General features: G+C 37.5%; 1 protein-coding gene across 1 annotated transcript; it reads left to right on the top strand.

Annotated features, from left to right (window-relative positions):
- The first annotated feature begins 481 nt into the window (after positions 1–481).
- On the top strand, positions 482–1,874 carry LOC122082487 (probable transmembrane ascorbate ferrireductase 4). The gene is made up of 4 exons (XM_042650092.1): positions 482–878; positions 1,013–1,064; positions 1,179–1,375; positions 1,444–1,874. The coding sequence occupies exons 1-4, from the start codon at positions 729–731 to the stop codon at positions 1,753–1,755; spliced, it is 711 nt and encodes a 236-aa protein (XP_042506026.1). The 5' UTR covers positions 482–728; the 3' UTR covers positions 1,756–1,874.
- Positions 1,875–17,519: the final 15,645 nt, after the last annotated feature.

The following is a 17,519-nucleotide window of genomic DNA, read 5'->3' as shown; positions in this document are numbered from 1 at the left end:
TTGATATCAGTTGAGATTGATTTCTGATCTTTGATTAATTTGAATTAATTATTTGTATTATTTTAAGGATAAAATAATAAAAAAATATATTATTTTTTAAAATAAAAGGAAAAAATGATCAATATCAATTCATACCAATAGTTAGATCAAAATTCTCTGTTTTTTTCATTCATGTTTTTCCTTGTTTTGTTACCTGCAGAACGTGACACGTGGACACTAAGGAGATCAACGGTCAAGATTGGGTGAAGATTATTACATTCGGTGCGTTGGTCTTAAAGTTGTCCACGTGTCGCATTTTGTAAGTAACAAAACAAGGAAAAACAGAAATGAGAAAAACAGAGGATTATTTTCCTAATTAAAACTAAATCTATACTATTTAGTGTTTACCATTCTATAGATCTCGTGAATCCAGTGCAGAGGACATTAATTGCAATCTATAAAGCAGGCACCAAGAGTATAAAAGGGCTAAGGATCGATTTCTCTCCCATGTATTCCTCCCCCTTTCTATCATCCCTCCTATTCGCTTTTAATAATGTGAGTAAAGCCCCCTTAGTTTCTTTAGAATTTAATAAAATCTATAATATATACTAGTGATCACAGTACCCGTTTCTTGCATCTCTCTACAATTAGAACTTCAGATCCTCGTCCTCTCTCTCTCTCTCTCTCTCTCTCTCTCTCTCCTACTTTTTTCTGGTGATTCTCTCTCTCCTACTTCAGACCTTACAGCAATGGCTACATTGCCTTCTTCACGGTTTGCTCTCATGATATTTGCGAGAATCTCAGGTGTTATAGTTGCAGGCCTGGTGCTCACTTGGGCAGTTGTCTTTAAGTCAAGTTTTCTTCCTCGTTCTTCCTCCCATGAAGATTTCCTCTACTCTGTAAGTAGATTTGTTGAACCAATCTCATTACACTCATCCATTACATCAGTGGGTTTCTTTCCATTAATTATTCAAGTAAAACCAACCAAGTCAGAGAAAATTTAATCTGGGATTTTGCTTGCGATTTTGTACAGGTCCTACATCCACTGTTAATGGTGATAGGTTTCATACTCATTAGTGGAGAAGGTAGTGAATCAAAGCCAGAGATCAGACCCACTAATGGTTTTTAAAAGGGAAAAAAGGGCAAAATTAACAAAAGGGGGTGCGGTGGATTTTTATTTTATTTTATTTTTTTTCCAGCTATTCTGGTGCATTGGTGGCTTCCGGGTTCAAGAAATTTGAAGGAATCGGTGCATCTGAGCATGCAAGGAGTTGCTCTGGCTTCAGGGCTCTTCGGAATTTGGACCAAATTTCATAGCCGGAAGGGGGTTGTTTCCAATTTCTACAGTCTACATTCCTGGATGGGTTTGTTCACCATCTTCTTGTTTGGAGCTCAGGTCGGTAACCCCTTGTCTTTCCTTTTACCCCTTCTTTCGCTGAAATTTCTGTCCTTTGCACCTTACAGTGGTTGATGGGGTTGTTGAGCTTTTGGGACAGAGGTGGGGTGGTTAGAACCAAAAGGCTTAAAAGGGTACTGCCATGGCATCATTTGTTTCTGGGTCTCTACACTTATGTCTTGGCTGTGGCAACTGCTGAGACCGGACTTCTAGAGAAGCTGACTTTCTTACAAACAAAGACAAATGCGTTGAAACGCTCGGCGGAGTCCATGGTTGTGAATAGTTTAGGACTTGGATTGGCTTTACTTAGTGGCATTGTAATATTCACTGCACTGTCTGCCAGGCATCAAACTCTACCAACTAAACTCATGATGTATTAGTGTAAGTGGCTGTCTTCCTAGCTGAGGCTGATCCTTGTGAAAACAAATTCCTTTCTTATGAGTTTTGAGGATTGAAAGTTGTAACATAATGGAGATGACAGAGATTAGGGTTACCTCAATGATGTTTCACTCGCAGCGGAATGGATTTGGTTGTCATACGCCCCTGCATGAATTATGACAATCGAGGGAGATCTTCTAGGTAAGGTTTCACTCTCCAAATCCAAGGATAGAAATAGAGATCTTTATAGACACACATTCTCAATTGCAATAGATAAAAGAGAATTGGAAGAGTGAGATAGAGCTCTTGAGATTAAGTCAAAAATCTGTTTTGTTGTGGTCAAACCTCTTATTTATAGAGACCTGGCCAGTTAGGGTTCCTAATCTTAGCAAGTTTACAATTGCCCCATGTGGGCAATACACTAATGTACCGGGTAAAGACCCAGTTCAATTAGCGTCTCACCCTCATCCACACAAGGCATACATATTCAATTGTCTATTCAAAAAGCCTCTCTACCATAAGTGTCTCATCATATAGGAAATGGAGCATGTGACCTAACAAAATAATATGTAAGGAGGAGTACTACATCAAACTTTTAGCTACACAACATAGCACATCACTCACAAACAATCTAGAATACCCTAAACAATCCAATTAAATCAGACTAGCAATCTCGATCCTTCAATATGAGCAGTACTGATCCCTAAACATGCAATATGCTCATCACTATGTAGAAACACAAATATGACAAGTCACCTGAGTAATGAGTCACAAAATAAGAGTGTAATTTCAAATAGTTTTTCCTGAGCCCACATGTCAATCTCACTACTTTCAATCGCTTTTCAATTATGTCTTGCTAGATCGCATTATTCATGATCCTAAAAAGCAAGTCAAAGTAATGTCCTTGGGCATCATCTTCATGACATGGTCTCAGGTAAAGGATATTTGAAGGATCAACTCAGTTTGATTTTAGTAGGTCACACAGTTACGAAGTAGGGATCCATTTAGTACTCTCAAAATGATCATAACAAATCACAAATAGTATGAATTCTATGCTATCGTGTTTCTCCCATTAAAGAGCCATGTGACTTGTAAGATAAGAAGAACACCATATGAGTCTGGGTTCAATCGAACCATTAAGTGCCTAACCTAAGTCATTCAGTCCAGTCACCCCCTAGGTGCCCACCTGAAGTCTAGCAGGTTACATTGAGATGTGGAATCTCTGTGTTCGACCATAGATTGTTCTCATCTTAGTTCGAATTAAGACGTTACTTAGCTTAAAAGCTATCTGTTCATATTACTCGCTATCTCTAAGTGCCAACAAGGTGAATTTGGCTCATCTTGTTCATTGTGTCCAAGCACCAAGGTGAATCACTCGTGTGATTGGATTGATTCAAGCTTAGTGATATATTTACAAATTAAAATGTGTACGCAAGTAAATCACCTTAAGAAATATAGGTCTCATATAAAATGCAAGGAGTGATAACAATAATATCTAAAGAAAACATCAAAACTTAAAATACAAACCATCTACGTCGAAGTCCTGGATTCCTAACATAAGTAAGGAAATTGACCCTCAACATCAATGAGGCCACCAAGGATGATGAGGGTGAGGATGTGGGCTCAAAGCAGCAACCTATGGATGTCAAGGGGTACCCCGATGGTGGACTTGGACAAAACGATGTTACTCCACCCGCTCATGAGAACTTTCCACCACCACTACCAGGATTGATGGGGACATCTGTGGCCTCTTCTTCTAAGGTTCCATAAGATTTTGGGTGGAGTGACGTGGTTAGTCATCTGGATACCACAAGTAACATTCTTAGGAGGATGGGTAACCATATTGAGCATAGACCGGAGGTACTGTATCCTGGACGGTCATGTCATGTCACTGGAGTAGCAGCTGAAGGACAAGGCTTTGTACTTCAAGATGCATTCAGCGTAGCCAGTCACCCAAGATCCACCAGCAGCATCTCGTCAAGAGTGGTTGCCTCAGAATGCCCGACTAACCTTAGGATTTTTCACTTTCTTGCTTTCCTACATGGCAAGCTTTACACTCTACTTATGATGTTTTAGGTTTTATTTCTTCTTATTTTTATCTATTTTTAGTTATGAAATTTGTTAAGAATTAGTTAGGATTTCACTGCTTTCAGTATTTTGAAAAAAATTATGTAAAAGCCTATGTATTTCCTTTATCAATGAAACGGCTTTTACACATATGCATGTCTCCTATCTTGTGCACTATTTATTGTTGGTTAATTTAAGATTTTTAATTTCATATTAATCCCCAAAATTTGAAAGTTCAGGCAGATTGTGAGTTAAGGCAAAGCATCATGCTCTAATACCAAGTTGTCACATCCCACTCCTGCTAGGATACCAGTGGTGTGAATAATACGTTTACCCGTCTTATATCTCTATCAGGATCTCTGATAGCAATACATTAACCGTCACAATCACAACATTACTGAACCAACTAAAATCATAACAGCGGAATCAGAGTACATATAAACGGAATCATATAAATCAAGTTAGGGGAACAGATAATGTTAATATATTACATAACACAAGTTATTCTTTTCCCATCTATCAAAACATACATATAATAATCCAAAAAGTATACCATCCAAAAATAAGATACCAAAGCTGACGGCAGACCATCACTCGGCTCATGGTGTGGCATATGCACTGGTATACAAGCACAACTAGGATCATGCTCCTCAAGTTCTGGTGTCCACCAATCACCATCATACTCGAGCATAGAGGAAGAAGTGTCACTGCCTACTGGCATGACAACACCTGCATCATTATCTAAAAAGCAATACACATGTGGTGTGAGCTCCAACTAGCTCAGTGAGGGATAGGGTTCATGCAAGCATATACACATAGTCTATGATACGGGAATGATGTTGTTTATTTTACTTTAAACCACCTAATATACAACTAAGCCAGATTCATGCTATCTACGACACATTAGGTTGTATCTCTGGTCCTAGAAATCGCACATCGATAACCTAACATTACAAATTCTAGTCGTGAATACAAGTCTATCGATCCCAAAATGCGACCATCTTCCTCCTCCAACAACTATCACATCATACTGCGAAGGCATCTCGGATGGGTTCCTCGAACATACCATGGTTGGGCTCGAACATACCATGGTTGGGTTATCCAACACTTACCCTCTGTTGGTAAGAGATCATAGCATAAGAAATATCACCTAACCACACTATTTTATATGCCTTGCATAAAGATAAGATAGTATGGAATACGATACCAGAATCACCATCAGTTATATTGCATCCATATCCAAGCCTATCTAGCATACAAGCAGTTAAATATGGGATGTGCAACACTAAAATTTTCATTGACGACATCGTGCACCCATATCCAAGAATGGTCATGGGGTAGATGATACCGAAATTATCATTGACCACGAAGTGCATCCACAACTATAGCTAAATCTAATGTGTACCCAATGCATGATACAATCATCCACACAGTGATCATGATAACAGAACCACCTCGGCCACATCAGATCCCGTCACATAATTTAAAACACATATACAAATCAAATATAATAACACATGTTATACATTTCAAATATAATTCATATAAATCATATAAGTAGTTAAAATTATCTACACATGGTTTCTATGGCATGCACATAGTTCTATGATGTTAAAATACTCCAAAATAAAGTCAGACCACCACTCACCTCGTCTGTCGACCGAACATGTGAAAATTTCCCAAGTTGTAAACTCGAGTCAAACCCTGCTAGGCCTCACCAATTTGTGATAATCTCTGTCCTAGGTACAAGGGTAAACGGGTGTTAACACGTGTCGAGAACATCTAGGGGACCCACAAGTTTTGCTCCAAAAAGTATCAGAATAGTAAAAATTGACAGTTCAAAAATGTCACCGAATTCAGGTCACCGGATCTAGGGTTCATGTCACCGGATTGACCCTATGTAAATTAGGTGGCATGAACAGAAGCCACTTAAGGGCTTTATTTTTATTGAGTTTAGGAATCGGATTGACCCTGTCCTTCCGGTAATAAACCCAGAAGTTCAGTAAGCTTTTGGTGTTGTGCCCCGACTTGGATCCGATCACTGGGATTTATTCCCTAGAGATTGTAAGGGGTCTTTCCTCCTCTCATTTAACCCGAACTATTTACGTTTCCATCAAGCCATTTGTTTGAGTTTAAAAATATGTTACCGCAAGCGTATGGTATATTGTAGCCAACGGGTCGATCACAAGGAGATTAGTCGCTCTATCTTACCTACTCTAAGTATGACAAGAGTGAACAAGGGATGGTTGATTTTAGATTATGGTCCTAGAACATTCATATCAATAAAAGAAAATGACCTACACATTCAACATTTAAATTAAACAGTTTTAACGTTGGATTACTTTAAATAGAGAAGTAAAATAAATGTTGAAAACAACAACTAAAAAAAAGAATCTGTAAATAATAAAGCTAAACTAACAATTAAAGAACTAAAATAGAAAGCAAGTAAGTAAAGAAAAATTCTCAATACATCGACCAAATTTCTGATACTACTATAGGCATCACCTTCAATTATAGTACACACATAAATAAGAACACAAGGAAAAAAAACAAAAGAAAAGCATAAAAAATCCTAATTCCACTACTTATATTTAAATAAAAATCTTAATTCTACTAATAAACTTTGTCATACCTTAATTATGTGTAAGCTAAATTGAAACTTGATTGATTTGGAGTAATGGTATTGGAACAGAATTATTGATGAAGAACTTGCTCTCTTGAACTTGAAAACTCTTGATTCTTATCACTTGAACAAATTCTTTCCCAAAACTAAAAAGTTTGAAAGCTAGAACTATGGATTGCACTACTTAAATTAACTAAACTATGAACTAAATTAACAAAGTAAACTAATAATTAAATAAACTAACAATTAAAAGCTGAATTGCATTATCATTAATCACTTGAATAAAAGCTTAAAGAAACATGAGAGAGAAGAGAGAACTAAGCTAGGTAAAAAAAAACTAGAAAATAAGCTAGAGGAATAATTCTAGGAGGGGGGAAAGGGGCTTTTATAGGGTTTTGGTCTCGCTTCCTTCCTTCTACAAGTCTTCTTTAAAAAAATAAAATAAAATAAAATTCAATCTTGGTAAAAATCCTCATTCTCTGAGATATTGTGTGAGGAAAGAGAGAAACTGTTTTCAAAATTAACAAATTCTATTCCTTGCCTGCAATATTAACGAATATCTTACAATCTTGGCTAAATCAGAAAGGAATCTCTGCATAGCATCTTCAAGATCTTGTGAGGTGGCAAGGAAAGAGAATAATCTTCAGGATTTTATAAGAGAGAGGATGTGGTACTAATGAGTGGGTTCCACCCCTACTGACTTTAGTTCAATGTATGGCTGCCTTTGGACAAGTTAGTTTAAGCTTGGACCAATTCTTAGTTCACTTTAAGCACTTTCTTTTGTAGACTTGGAAACTGCAAAAACAAAAAAAAAAAAAAAAACAAAAACAAAAACAAAAACAAAAATAAAAACAAAAACAAACACAAAAGTAGTATTATCCAAAGTGGGGCAAAATGAACCCTTATATCCCTAAGATTTTACACATTATTGTGCTCATCAAATTTCCCTATACTTGATTTTTGCTCGTCCTCGAGCAAAACGAATAAAATAAAGAAACGAAAGAAAAAGTCTAATTCACTTTCGTAGGAATCACGGTTGTATTTAACACGTGAAACAAGCCTTTAAACCCTTAAGTTATCCTAGTGGACGAGTTGTGTCTCATAGGTGTTTGCAGTGAATATACACCCAAAATTCAAATTAACTTGAAAAATTACAATTTAAAGCTTCCAATAACTTCAAAACACACACCCTCTTTCAATTAGAGCACATCAACCGAGGAACCCCCACACTTAAACTTTCATACTCTATCTAGTTTTATCAACAAACACACATCTCAAATAGGGACAACCCTTATATCTTCTAAAGCATGACCTATCCTAAGGCAAACCACATTGTAAGGTAGGGACCATAAACTAGAGTTTTGGAGCGTTGACCAATCATAAACAACAAGGTATGATGGTATCTTTTCTCCTTTTTTTTCGTTCTTTGGTAGAGAACTCATTCTACTCCACTACATTTAACCTGAATAAAATGGTGGAGCAAATACCAGAAATCCAAGTTACTAAGTAGTTTTGCTTTATGCATATGCCAATAAAGACAGTGACGCTAAGCTCTTTTCAGAAGTGTTCCTTCCTAAGAGGTTCGATCAAAACACCCCACTTCATGAGGCGCAGGGTTCTGTCTAGCTCCTAGAAATTCTATATTTACTTTCTACTTTTTAACCAATTTTCACTTTCTTTGCATATCCATACCATATATTTTTATACTATGCCAAGAATATGGTCTCAACTCCTAACCTAAGAAAAAGACACCAACTAACAAATGGTCATACACCTTAAGATAAGTATCTCTAAATCATTTAAGGGAGGTCCCACTTCAAGATATATACTCATTACCATCCTCTCAATAGGGATTATAGTACCAAGATGGATCTTAGATCTCAATTTTCTTTTTTTGTAGGTGTGTATAAAGCACAGGAAAACTCCAAAATGTAACCTCAAGTTCTAAACAGTTAAACCCTCCCCCATACTTAAATTGTGCAATGTCCTCAATGCAGAAAAAAGAAAGAAATGATAAGACAAAAGAACAAGAAGGACAAATGAGAGACAATTACCAAATGGGATCAAATATCATCATAAAGAGGCTTATGGAGAATCATGACATTTGCATCATGCATTAAAGGTAGCTCAAGGAATGGCTTCAGACGGTGTCCATTGAATTTAAAAATTTTCTGGGCGGATGGATTCATGATCTCTATGGCACCATGGGAGAATACAGTTTGCACGAGGTAAGGACCTTCTCACCGAGAAAGAAATTTTCCTAAAAAGATATGCAATCTAGAATTGTACAACAAAACTTTATCACTAGGCATAAAAGATTTCCTAATAAGATGCCTATCATGAAAAGCTTTAGTCTTTTTCTTGAAAAGTTTTACACTATTATAGGCATCATTTCATAATTCCTCCAATTCAGATAGTTGGAGACCTCTATGAGCTCCTGCGAAAGATAAATTAAAATTGAATTTCTTAATTGTCCAAAAGGCACGATGGTCTAACTCAATAGAAAGGTGGCAGGCTTTCCCGTCTACCAAACGGAATGGGGATTGACCAAGTATGGTCTTATAAGCAGTCCTATACACCCATAAAGCATCTAATAGATGGTTAGACCAATCCTTTCAATTTGGGTTAATTATCTTCTCTGGAATCTACTTGATATGTCTGTTAGACACTTCTACCTACCCACTGGTTTGGGGGAGGAATGGGGTAGCCAACTTGTGGGTAATCCCATACTTATTCATTAAGGCCTCAAAAGGCTTATTACAAAAATGCTTGCCCCTATTACTAATGATAGCTGTAGGGGTACCAACTCGGGGAAAAATGTTTTTCCTTAAGAATCGAATGACCACCTTTTGGTCATTAGTCTTACAAGCACGAGCCTCAATCCATTTGGACACATAGTCCACAACCAACAAAATATATTCATATTCACATGACTTATGGAAGGGGCCCGTAAAATATATTCCCCAAACATCAAAAACCTCAACCATAAGGATTGGGTTAAGAGGCCTCATGTTCCTTCTACTGATTTTTCTAAAGACTGACAAGAAGGACAAGCGTTACAATAAGCTAAGGCGTCCTTGAAGAGACTAGACCAATAAAATCCACATTGTAATACCTTGGCCGCAGTCTTAGTAGGTCCAAAATGACCGACACAAGCCTGATCATAGCAAAAGGAAAAATAGAATGGTACTCATGATCAAGGATGCATCTCTGGATAATTTGTTCAGGGCATGACTTAAAAAGTTAAGGATCATCCTAAAAGAAATACTTAACCTGTGAGTGAAAATGGTACTTCTCTTGGGAAGATCAATGATCCAGAGTCTTGTTTGTAACTAAAAATTTTACAATATCTGCAAACCAAGGTTCACTAGATGCTCTAAAGAGTTTCTCATCGGAAAAATACTCATTAACTGGAGAATTCACAGTTGAAGAATTGGGCAACCGGGACAAATGGTCTGAAACCAAATTTTCACTGTCTTTCTCATCCCTAATTTCTAGGTCAAATTCCTGTAAAAGTAAAACACATCTGATGAGATGAGCTTTGGTATCCTTTTTCTGAACAAGGTACCTGATAGCTGCATGGTCAGTGTAAATAATTACATGAGAACCTATCAGATATGCACGAAACTTTTCTAATACAAATACAACTGCTAAAAATTCTTTTTCAGTTGTAGTGTAGTTCAGTTGTGCATCATTGAGAGTTCAACTGGCATAATAGATAATACGAGGAAGCTTATCAACTCTCTGCCCTAAAACTGCCCCTATAGTAAAATCAGTTGCATCACACATTAATTTAAAGGGCTCAGTCCATAAGGAAGCTTGAATTATAGGGGTTGTAGTCAATACCTTTTTTAATTGCTTAAAGCACACGAGGCATTTACTAGAAAATTCGAAGGGTTACTCTTTAGCCAAAAGATTGGTGAGAGGTCTAGCCATGTGACTGAAGTTCTTGATGAACCGACGATAGAACCCTGTATGACCCAAGAAGGAACGAATGTCCTTAACTAACTTGGGAGGCGATAAATTGGTAATTAAGTCCACCTTAGCTCTATCAACCTTGATCCCTTCTTTAAAAATGATGTGACCCAACACTATACCCTGTGCAACCATGAAATGGCATTTCTTCCAATTGATGACTAAATTAGTTGCTTTACATCGTTTGAGTACTAAAGAAAGATGATGCAAACAATTAAAAAATGAAGAGCCATGAAGAGGAAAATCATCCATAAACACTTCTAAAAAGTGCTTCACCATATCAGATAAAATGCTCATCATGCATCTTTGGAATGTGGCAACGGTATTACAAAGCCCAAAAGGCATAAGCCAATAAGCAAAGGTTCCATAGGGACATGTAAAGGTGGTCTTAGGTTAGTCATCTAAGGCAATGGGAATCTGGTTATAGCTGGAATAACCATCAAGGAAATAATAATACTTATGTCCGGCTAACCACTCTAACATTTGATCAATAAAAGGCAAAGGGAAGTGGTCTTTCTATGTTGTCGCATTTAACTTCCTGTAGTCAATGTACACACAACATCCTGTTTGGACATAGGTAGGGATCAACTCATTTTCAGTATTTTGGATTACTGTGACCCCTGACTTCTTTGGCACCACGTGCACTGGACTTATCCACTCGCTATCAGAAATAGGGTAGATGATATCATGATCCAAGCACTTTAGGATCTCTTTCTTGATAGCTTCTTGCATCAAAGAATTAACCCTTCTTTGTGGTTCCCTAGAAGGTTTTGAATCCTCCATGAGGTGAATATGATGTTGAACGATTGAGGGGATAATTCCTTTAATGTCTGTTATGGTCCAACCTAAGGCTTCCTTGTTTTCTTTTAAAACTTTGATCAACTCTTCCTCTTAACTTGAAGTTAAATCTGAGTCGATAATAACTAATAGAGTTTAATCTTTTCCTAAGAAGGCATACCTTAAGAGTTAGAGAAAAACTCTTTCAAATCAAGCTTAGGGGGCTCAACAATTGAGGGTTTAGGAAGAAAATTTGATAGAGGACCAATGGGCTCCATTAGTGTATGGAGGATCCAAACCTCGGAGAAGAAATTTTCAGTATCATCCCTTAATTCTTCCATACACTCTTGAGATTCTGAATCAAAGTCAATGTCAAAATTTTTAACAATATCATCAAAAAAATCCTTAAGCATATTAATATCTTCATCAATTGTGGGTTGCTTGCCCAACCTATACATGTTGAACTCCATAGTGTGGCTACCAAAAGATATCCTTAGTAGACCATTCTGACAATTAATTAGTGCATTGCTAGTAGCCAGGAATGGTCTTCCAAGAATGATAGGGATCTCATCCCTAGTGGTGAAGAGTTTAGTGTCCAAAACAATAAAATCAACTGAAAAAATAAAATCTCTTACCTTAAGTAGGACATCTTTGACCATCCCTTTTGGAATCTTAGCAAAACAGTCGGCCAACTGGAGAGTGGTCCATGTGGCTTTCAAATCTCCTAATCTAAGCTGCTGATAAACATGATAAGGTAGAAGGTTCACAGTTGCACCAAGGTCAAGTAGGGCATGATCAATACGAGTGTTGCCAATGACACAAGTGATGGTGGGACACCTGAGATCCTTATACTTGGCTTCTATAGGTTGTGTGATCATTGAACTGATATTAGCTACCAAGAACACCTTTTTGGGCACACTTGTACGCTGTGAGTGCATAGCCTTTGAGGACTTTGGCATAGACTGGGATTTGAGTTATGACATCCAAAAGAGGGATGTTTACCTCTATCTTCTTGAAGACTTCTAAAATTATTTTCATTGAAACTATCTTCTTCCAATTAATCGAACAGTTAGGATAGGGGACAGGAGGAACATAAACACTGTCAAAAGTTCTCTCATTAATAAAATCATTTTTTGTGGCTTCCACCAAATCATCCTTAATTTTTTTAAGTCCATCTGACGAACTTGGAATGGGAGGCATAGTAGTAGCCTCGATAGTCGCAGGGTCAACAGAAAGGTCAGATGGTGGAGAAGGAGCAGTACCATTCTGTAAATACTCTCGGCCTCTCCGTAGGGGCATATACCGTATTACACTAGTTAGAGGGCCCTTGGTGTTGTTGACTCTGTACAACATTAAGCTGAGGAGCAGGTAGCCCTTATGGAGTCAGCACTTGATGTCTAGGATTCGGCTCTGACTGATTAGAAAATTTTTCTTTGTCCTTCTCATATATAACTGTGACAAGTTGGGTGAGTTACATCTCCACATTATTGTGGTTTGTCATGAGAAGGCTCATGCTTTTCTCTAGCTCGCTAATTTATGCCGCCTCTATAGTGGATGTAAACCGTAAGGGTTGTTGATAAGGTGCTTGGACAGGGAGTCTAACAAAATCTGATTGAGGGCCTAAATTAGGTCGAGAGAAAGAATTAGGTGGTGGTGCAAAATTGGGCCTTTGGGGACTAAGCTGCCCTTGGTTGTGAAAGTTGGATGGGCCTCCTTGATTTCTTTGGCTCCATGAAAAATTAGGGTGATTTCTCTATCCTAGATTGTAAGTATTGCTAAACGGGTTGTTTGGGTAAAGAGCATTGATACTTTTATTGCCCCCAGAACTATTGGGCCATTCTTCCATTACATGTCCAGGAGAGTGACACCAACTACACATAGAGACCTGATTTTGGACTTGGTGGACTAAGCATGTGCTTTAGGGATAAGGGATTTATTCTCTTATTGAGGCTATCTAAATGGGTCTCTTTGGCTACTATCCCATCGACATAGTACCATTTACCTCCTATAGTTTTCTCACTTTCTTAAGTAGGCTCTCATTCTTATCTTTTCAGCTAGGTCAACTAAAAAGTTTCAAGCTTCATTTTCGTCTACATAAGTTGTGAAGCCTATAGGACACATAGACTCTAATATCTGCTTGCTATAGTAGTCTATCCCTTCATAAATTATTTGTTAAATATGTTATTTGTCAATACTATGGTGGGACACTCTTGGAGAAGGTTTTGGAACCTTTCCATGAATTTGGAAAATGACTCTTGAGGTTTCTATCAGAACTACATGATCTCGTTCTTGGTAATGGAATTAGTTGGTAGCCCTTATGGCCATCCTTTTGCTCCATCCTTAAGCGAAAAGGTAATGCATCTAAGTTTAACAGCATCATCACTGAGCTATTGTATCTTAATGAGGACACAAACCTCTTCAAATTCTCTCAGGAACAAATAAGCATCCTCGGAGGATAGCCCATTGAAGTAGGATAACATAGTGATGAATTGAGTTTTAAGCTCATAATGCCCTATGGCAACTGGTAATGTAATGCAAGAAGGTTGGGTTTCCCTAGGTAGGTAGAATCTATCCTTCAAAGTAGGCTTAGGTTGTTCTGTCATTCTTACAATAGGTACTCTTACTAAATGATTGGTAGAATCAGGGGTCCACACATTCATGCACTAACCACCCAAGGCAAAATTGTGGTCTCTGAAAAATTAATTACAACTAAAATAAAGGGTGAAAATTGGTCAATTGATATGATCCTTCAATAATTTAAACAATGAATCCAAAGCTGTAAAATTGCCCGTAGGTTAACAGATAGGGATCCATACAGTCTTTGGATCCACCTACAATCGAATATTGGGGATTCTACAGTAGAGTGGGGACTACTATATGTTTATGTTTCCACTCTTGGTAAGAGCTTGAATTATTGGAATGAAAGAAAAATAAAATGAATTATTTTACGGATTTTTTTTTTGTTAGTGATTACCAACAGGGATCCGGGGTTTCACTCTTTTCTCTTTTTTTTCGTTTTTTTTTTTTTTTAGAAAAGCACGTCGACTAACCTAAAGTAAGAAAAATAAAATGACTAAGTCTCCCCGGTAACAATGCCAAAAAATTGTTTGAGTTTAAAAATATGTTACCACAGGCATATAGTATATTGTAGCCAACGGGTTGATCACAAGGAGATTAGTCACTTTATCTTACCTACTCTAAGTACGGTGAGAGTGAACAAAGGATAGTTGATTTTAGACTATAGTCTTAGAACATGCATATAAATGAAAGAAAATGACCTACACATTCAACATCTAAATTAAACAGTTCTAACGTCGGATTACTTTAATTAGAGAAGTAAAATAAATGTTGAAAATAACAACTAAAAAAAAGAATCTGCAAATAATAAAGCTAAACTAACAATTAAAGAACTAAAATAGAAAGCAAGTAAGTAAAGAAAAATTCTCAATACATCGGCCAATTTCTGGGAGAGGCACTACTGTAGGCATCACCTTCAATTATAGCATATATGTAAATAAGAACACAAGGAAAAAAAATAAAAGAAAATCATAAAAAATCCTAATTCTAATACTTGTATTTAAATAAAAATCTTAATTCTACTAATAAACTTTGTCATACCTTGATTACGTGTAAGCTGAATTGAAACTTGATTGATTTGGAGTGATGATATTAGAACAGAATTATTGATGAAGAACTTGCTCTCTTAAACTTGAAAACTCCTGATTCTTGTCACTTGAACCAATTCTTTCTTAGAACTAGAAAGTTTGAAAGCTAGAACTATGGATTGCACTAATTAAATTAACTAAACTATGAACTAAATTAACAAAGTAAACTAATAATTAAACAAAATAACAATTAAAAACTGAATTGCATTATCATTAATCACTTGAATAAAAGCTTAAAGAAACATTAGGAGAGAGAGGAGAGAACTAAGCATAAATTAGGCAAAAAAAATTAGAAAATAAACTTAGGGGAATAATTATAGGAGGGGAGGAAAGGGGCTTTTATAGGGCTTTGGTCTTGCCTCCTTCCTTCTACAAGACTTCTTTAAGAAAATAAGTAAAATAAAATAAAATTCAATCTTGGTAAAAATCCTCATTCTCTGAGATATTGTGTGAGGAAAGAGAGAAATTGTTTCCAAAATTAACAGATTTTACTCCTTCCCTGTAATATTAATCAATATCTTGCAATCTTGACTAAATCAGAAAGGAATCTCTGCATAGCATCTTCAAGATCTTGTGAAGTGGCAAGGAGAGAGAATAATCTTCAAGATTTTGTAGGAGAGAAGATGTGGTACCAATGAATGGGCTCCATCCCCTACTGACTTTGTTTCAATATAGGGGCTGCCTTTGGACAAGTTAGTTCAAGCTTGGACCGGTTCTTGGTTCACTTTAAGCACTTTCTCTTTTAGACTTGAAAACTACAAAAAACAAAAAAAAACGTAAATAGTACTATCTAAAGTGGGGCAAAATGTATACTTATATCCCTGAGATTTTACACATTATTGTGCTCATCACCGTTTGGGAGATATGGCGAAGAAATAACTGAAACCCTAGTCTCCCTATTTCATCAAAAATGTCATCGGAGCTCGATTAGCTTGATATGAGCTCGAGAGCACACAGGGGAGTGCAGTGCACACCTTCCCGACTACCGTAAAGCATCGGGGCCGAGGCCTACCCCTCCAACCCGGCTAATCCATGGTTCGCCCAAAAATTTAAGACCAAAATTGAAGGGAAAAAGGATTTAGGAAGGTAGTACCTACCTTCAACGGCAACTGGCAGCCACACGCATAGCTGAGAGCTACCCCTTCCTTCTTCTCCTTCTTCTTCTTCTCCTTTCCCTTTTTTCTCTCCCTCTCCCACGTAGGTTTCAGGTGAGAAATGAGCCAACCCTTATATAGGGTAAGGCCTTAAGGCCTATTTGCCTAGCCACCGCAAGATCGAAACAGGTTAAGTCATCGGTCTGGTCACGTGGGCCCACCACCTTACACTCATTGGGTGTGCAAGTAATGGGGAAAGGTGTAATGTAATTTCGGAGGTTGGTCTGAGCTGACCACGACGCATGTAGTGGGACACAAGGGCATCGAAGCCATTTCAGTACAGCAAGCAATACTGGATTGAGGTCACCAGATTCAGGTGTTGTTTCCAATGGGCATTCCAGTGTGTTGACAGCCTTCTGTCCGACTTTGGCCAATCACTAGGTGATTTCCCTAGGGATGTGTGCAAGGTCTTCTCGATCAATTCTACTACGTGAGGAGATACAAGTGGGGAGGTGCTAGACCACTTACCACTTAGGCTTGGAAGATTTGAATCTCCTCTAGCTCTTCAGGCACCTGCACTAGAAGGTCGGGTCATTCCTTACTTCCCAATAGTAGACTGTCGTAATCCAAAAGTCATTAGTGCTGATGACATATGGCGTGAGACATATCACAAAAGTTCAAATTTGACTAGATTATCTCACGGGAGTAACATGGGCAACCCACGTACGAATGAGTGAAGACCCAGTTCAATTAACAATATTAATACCATCGAAAAACTTAACAAAATTGCTCCGACCAAAGAAGAAGAAACCCATATTCTTGAATTAACTGGCAACCCAACAAAACTTGCATATAGTGAATCCTTCCTCTTCAACATCCTTAAAGTCATTCCCTCTGCTTCCACCAGCTCTGCCACTGGAATTGAATTAACAAGTCTCGGCTACCTTCTCAAATCTTTGAGAATCCAGTTCAATAAATAAGGATTCCTAAACTTGAGTAATGCTTTGAAGATGGATATGGTCATCCAATTCAGTTTCCTTCTATACCAATAGCTGAGCAAGCTCTTGCTCATGTTTCGGCACTTTTTGATGGTTTGTTGTTATAGCTTTAGCTTTTGGTAACTCTAAAATCAATTTTAATTCTCACTTTTGGTCGTGTCTTGATGTGATTTTTTTGCTTCAAGTCAACAACGATATCACTTCAAAGAAGTTTGCATAAGCTTGTGCTATATTACTGCATCCTCCGACCACCTAACTCTAGTCCTGATTTGTCAGTTCGTTTAGAGAGTGTAAAATGGAAAGTTAAATGAGTATCTCGGATTACTTCAATGGAGCTTTCCTCGTAGCGTAATGGATCAATTTTCACTGTGCGTCGATACGCACAAATAGTCACGATCCAAAGCTTGGCAGCGATCTCGCTAAGCAAAGTTCTGCCCTCCAAATCCAAGGATAGCAATGGAGATCTTTAGAGAAACACTCTCAATTGAGAGAGAGAGAGAGAGAGAGAGAGAGAGAGAGAGAGAGCTTCATTTGTTTGGTCAAACCTCTTATTTATAAGATCTGGCC

Source organism: Macadamia integrifolia, chromosome 1 (genome assembly GCF_013358625.1).
Source record: "Macadamia integrifolia cultivar HAES 741 chromosome 1, SCU_Mint_v3, whole genome shotgun sequence".
Taxonomy (NCBI): Eukaryota; Viridiplantae; Streptophyta; class Magnoliopsida; order Proteales; family Proteaceae; genus Macadamia; species Macadamia integrifolia.
The sequence above is the reverse complement of the archived record's forward strand: the minus strand, read 5'-3'. Positions and strand labels throughout refer to the sequence as shown.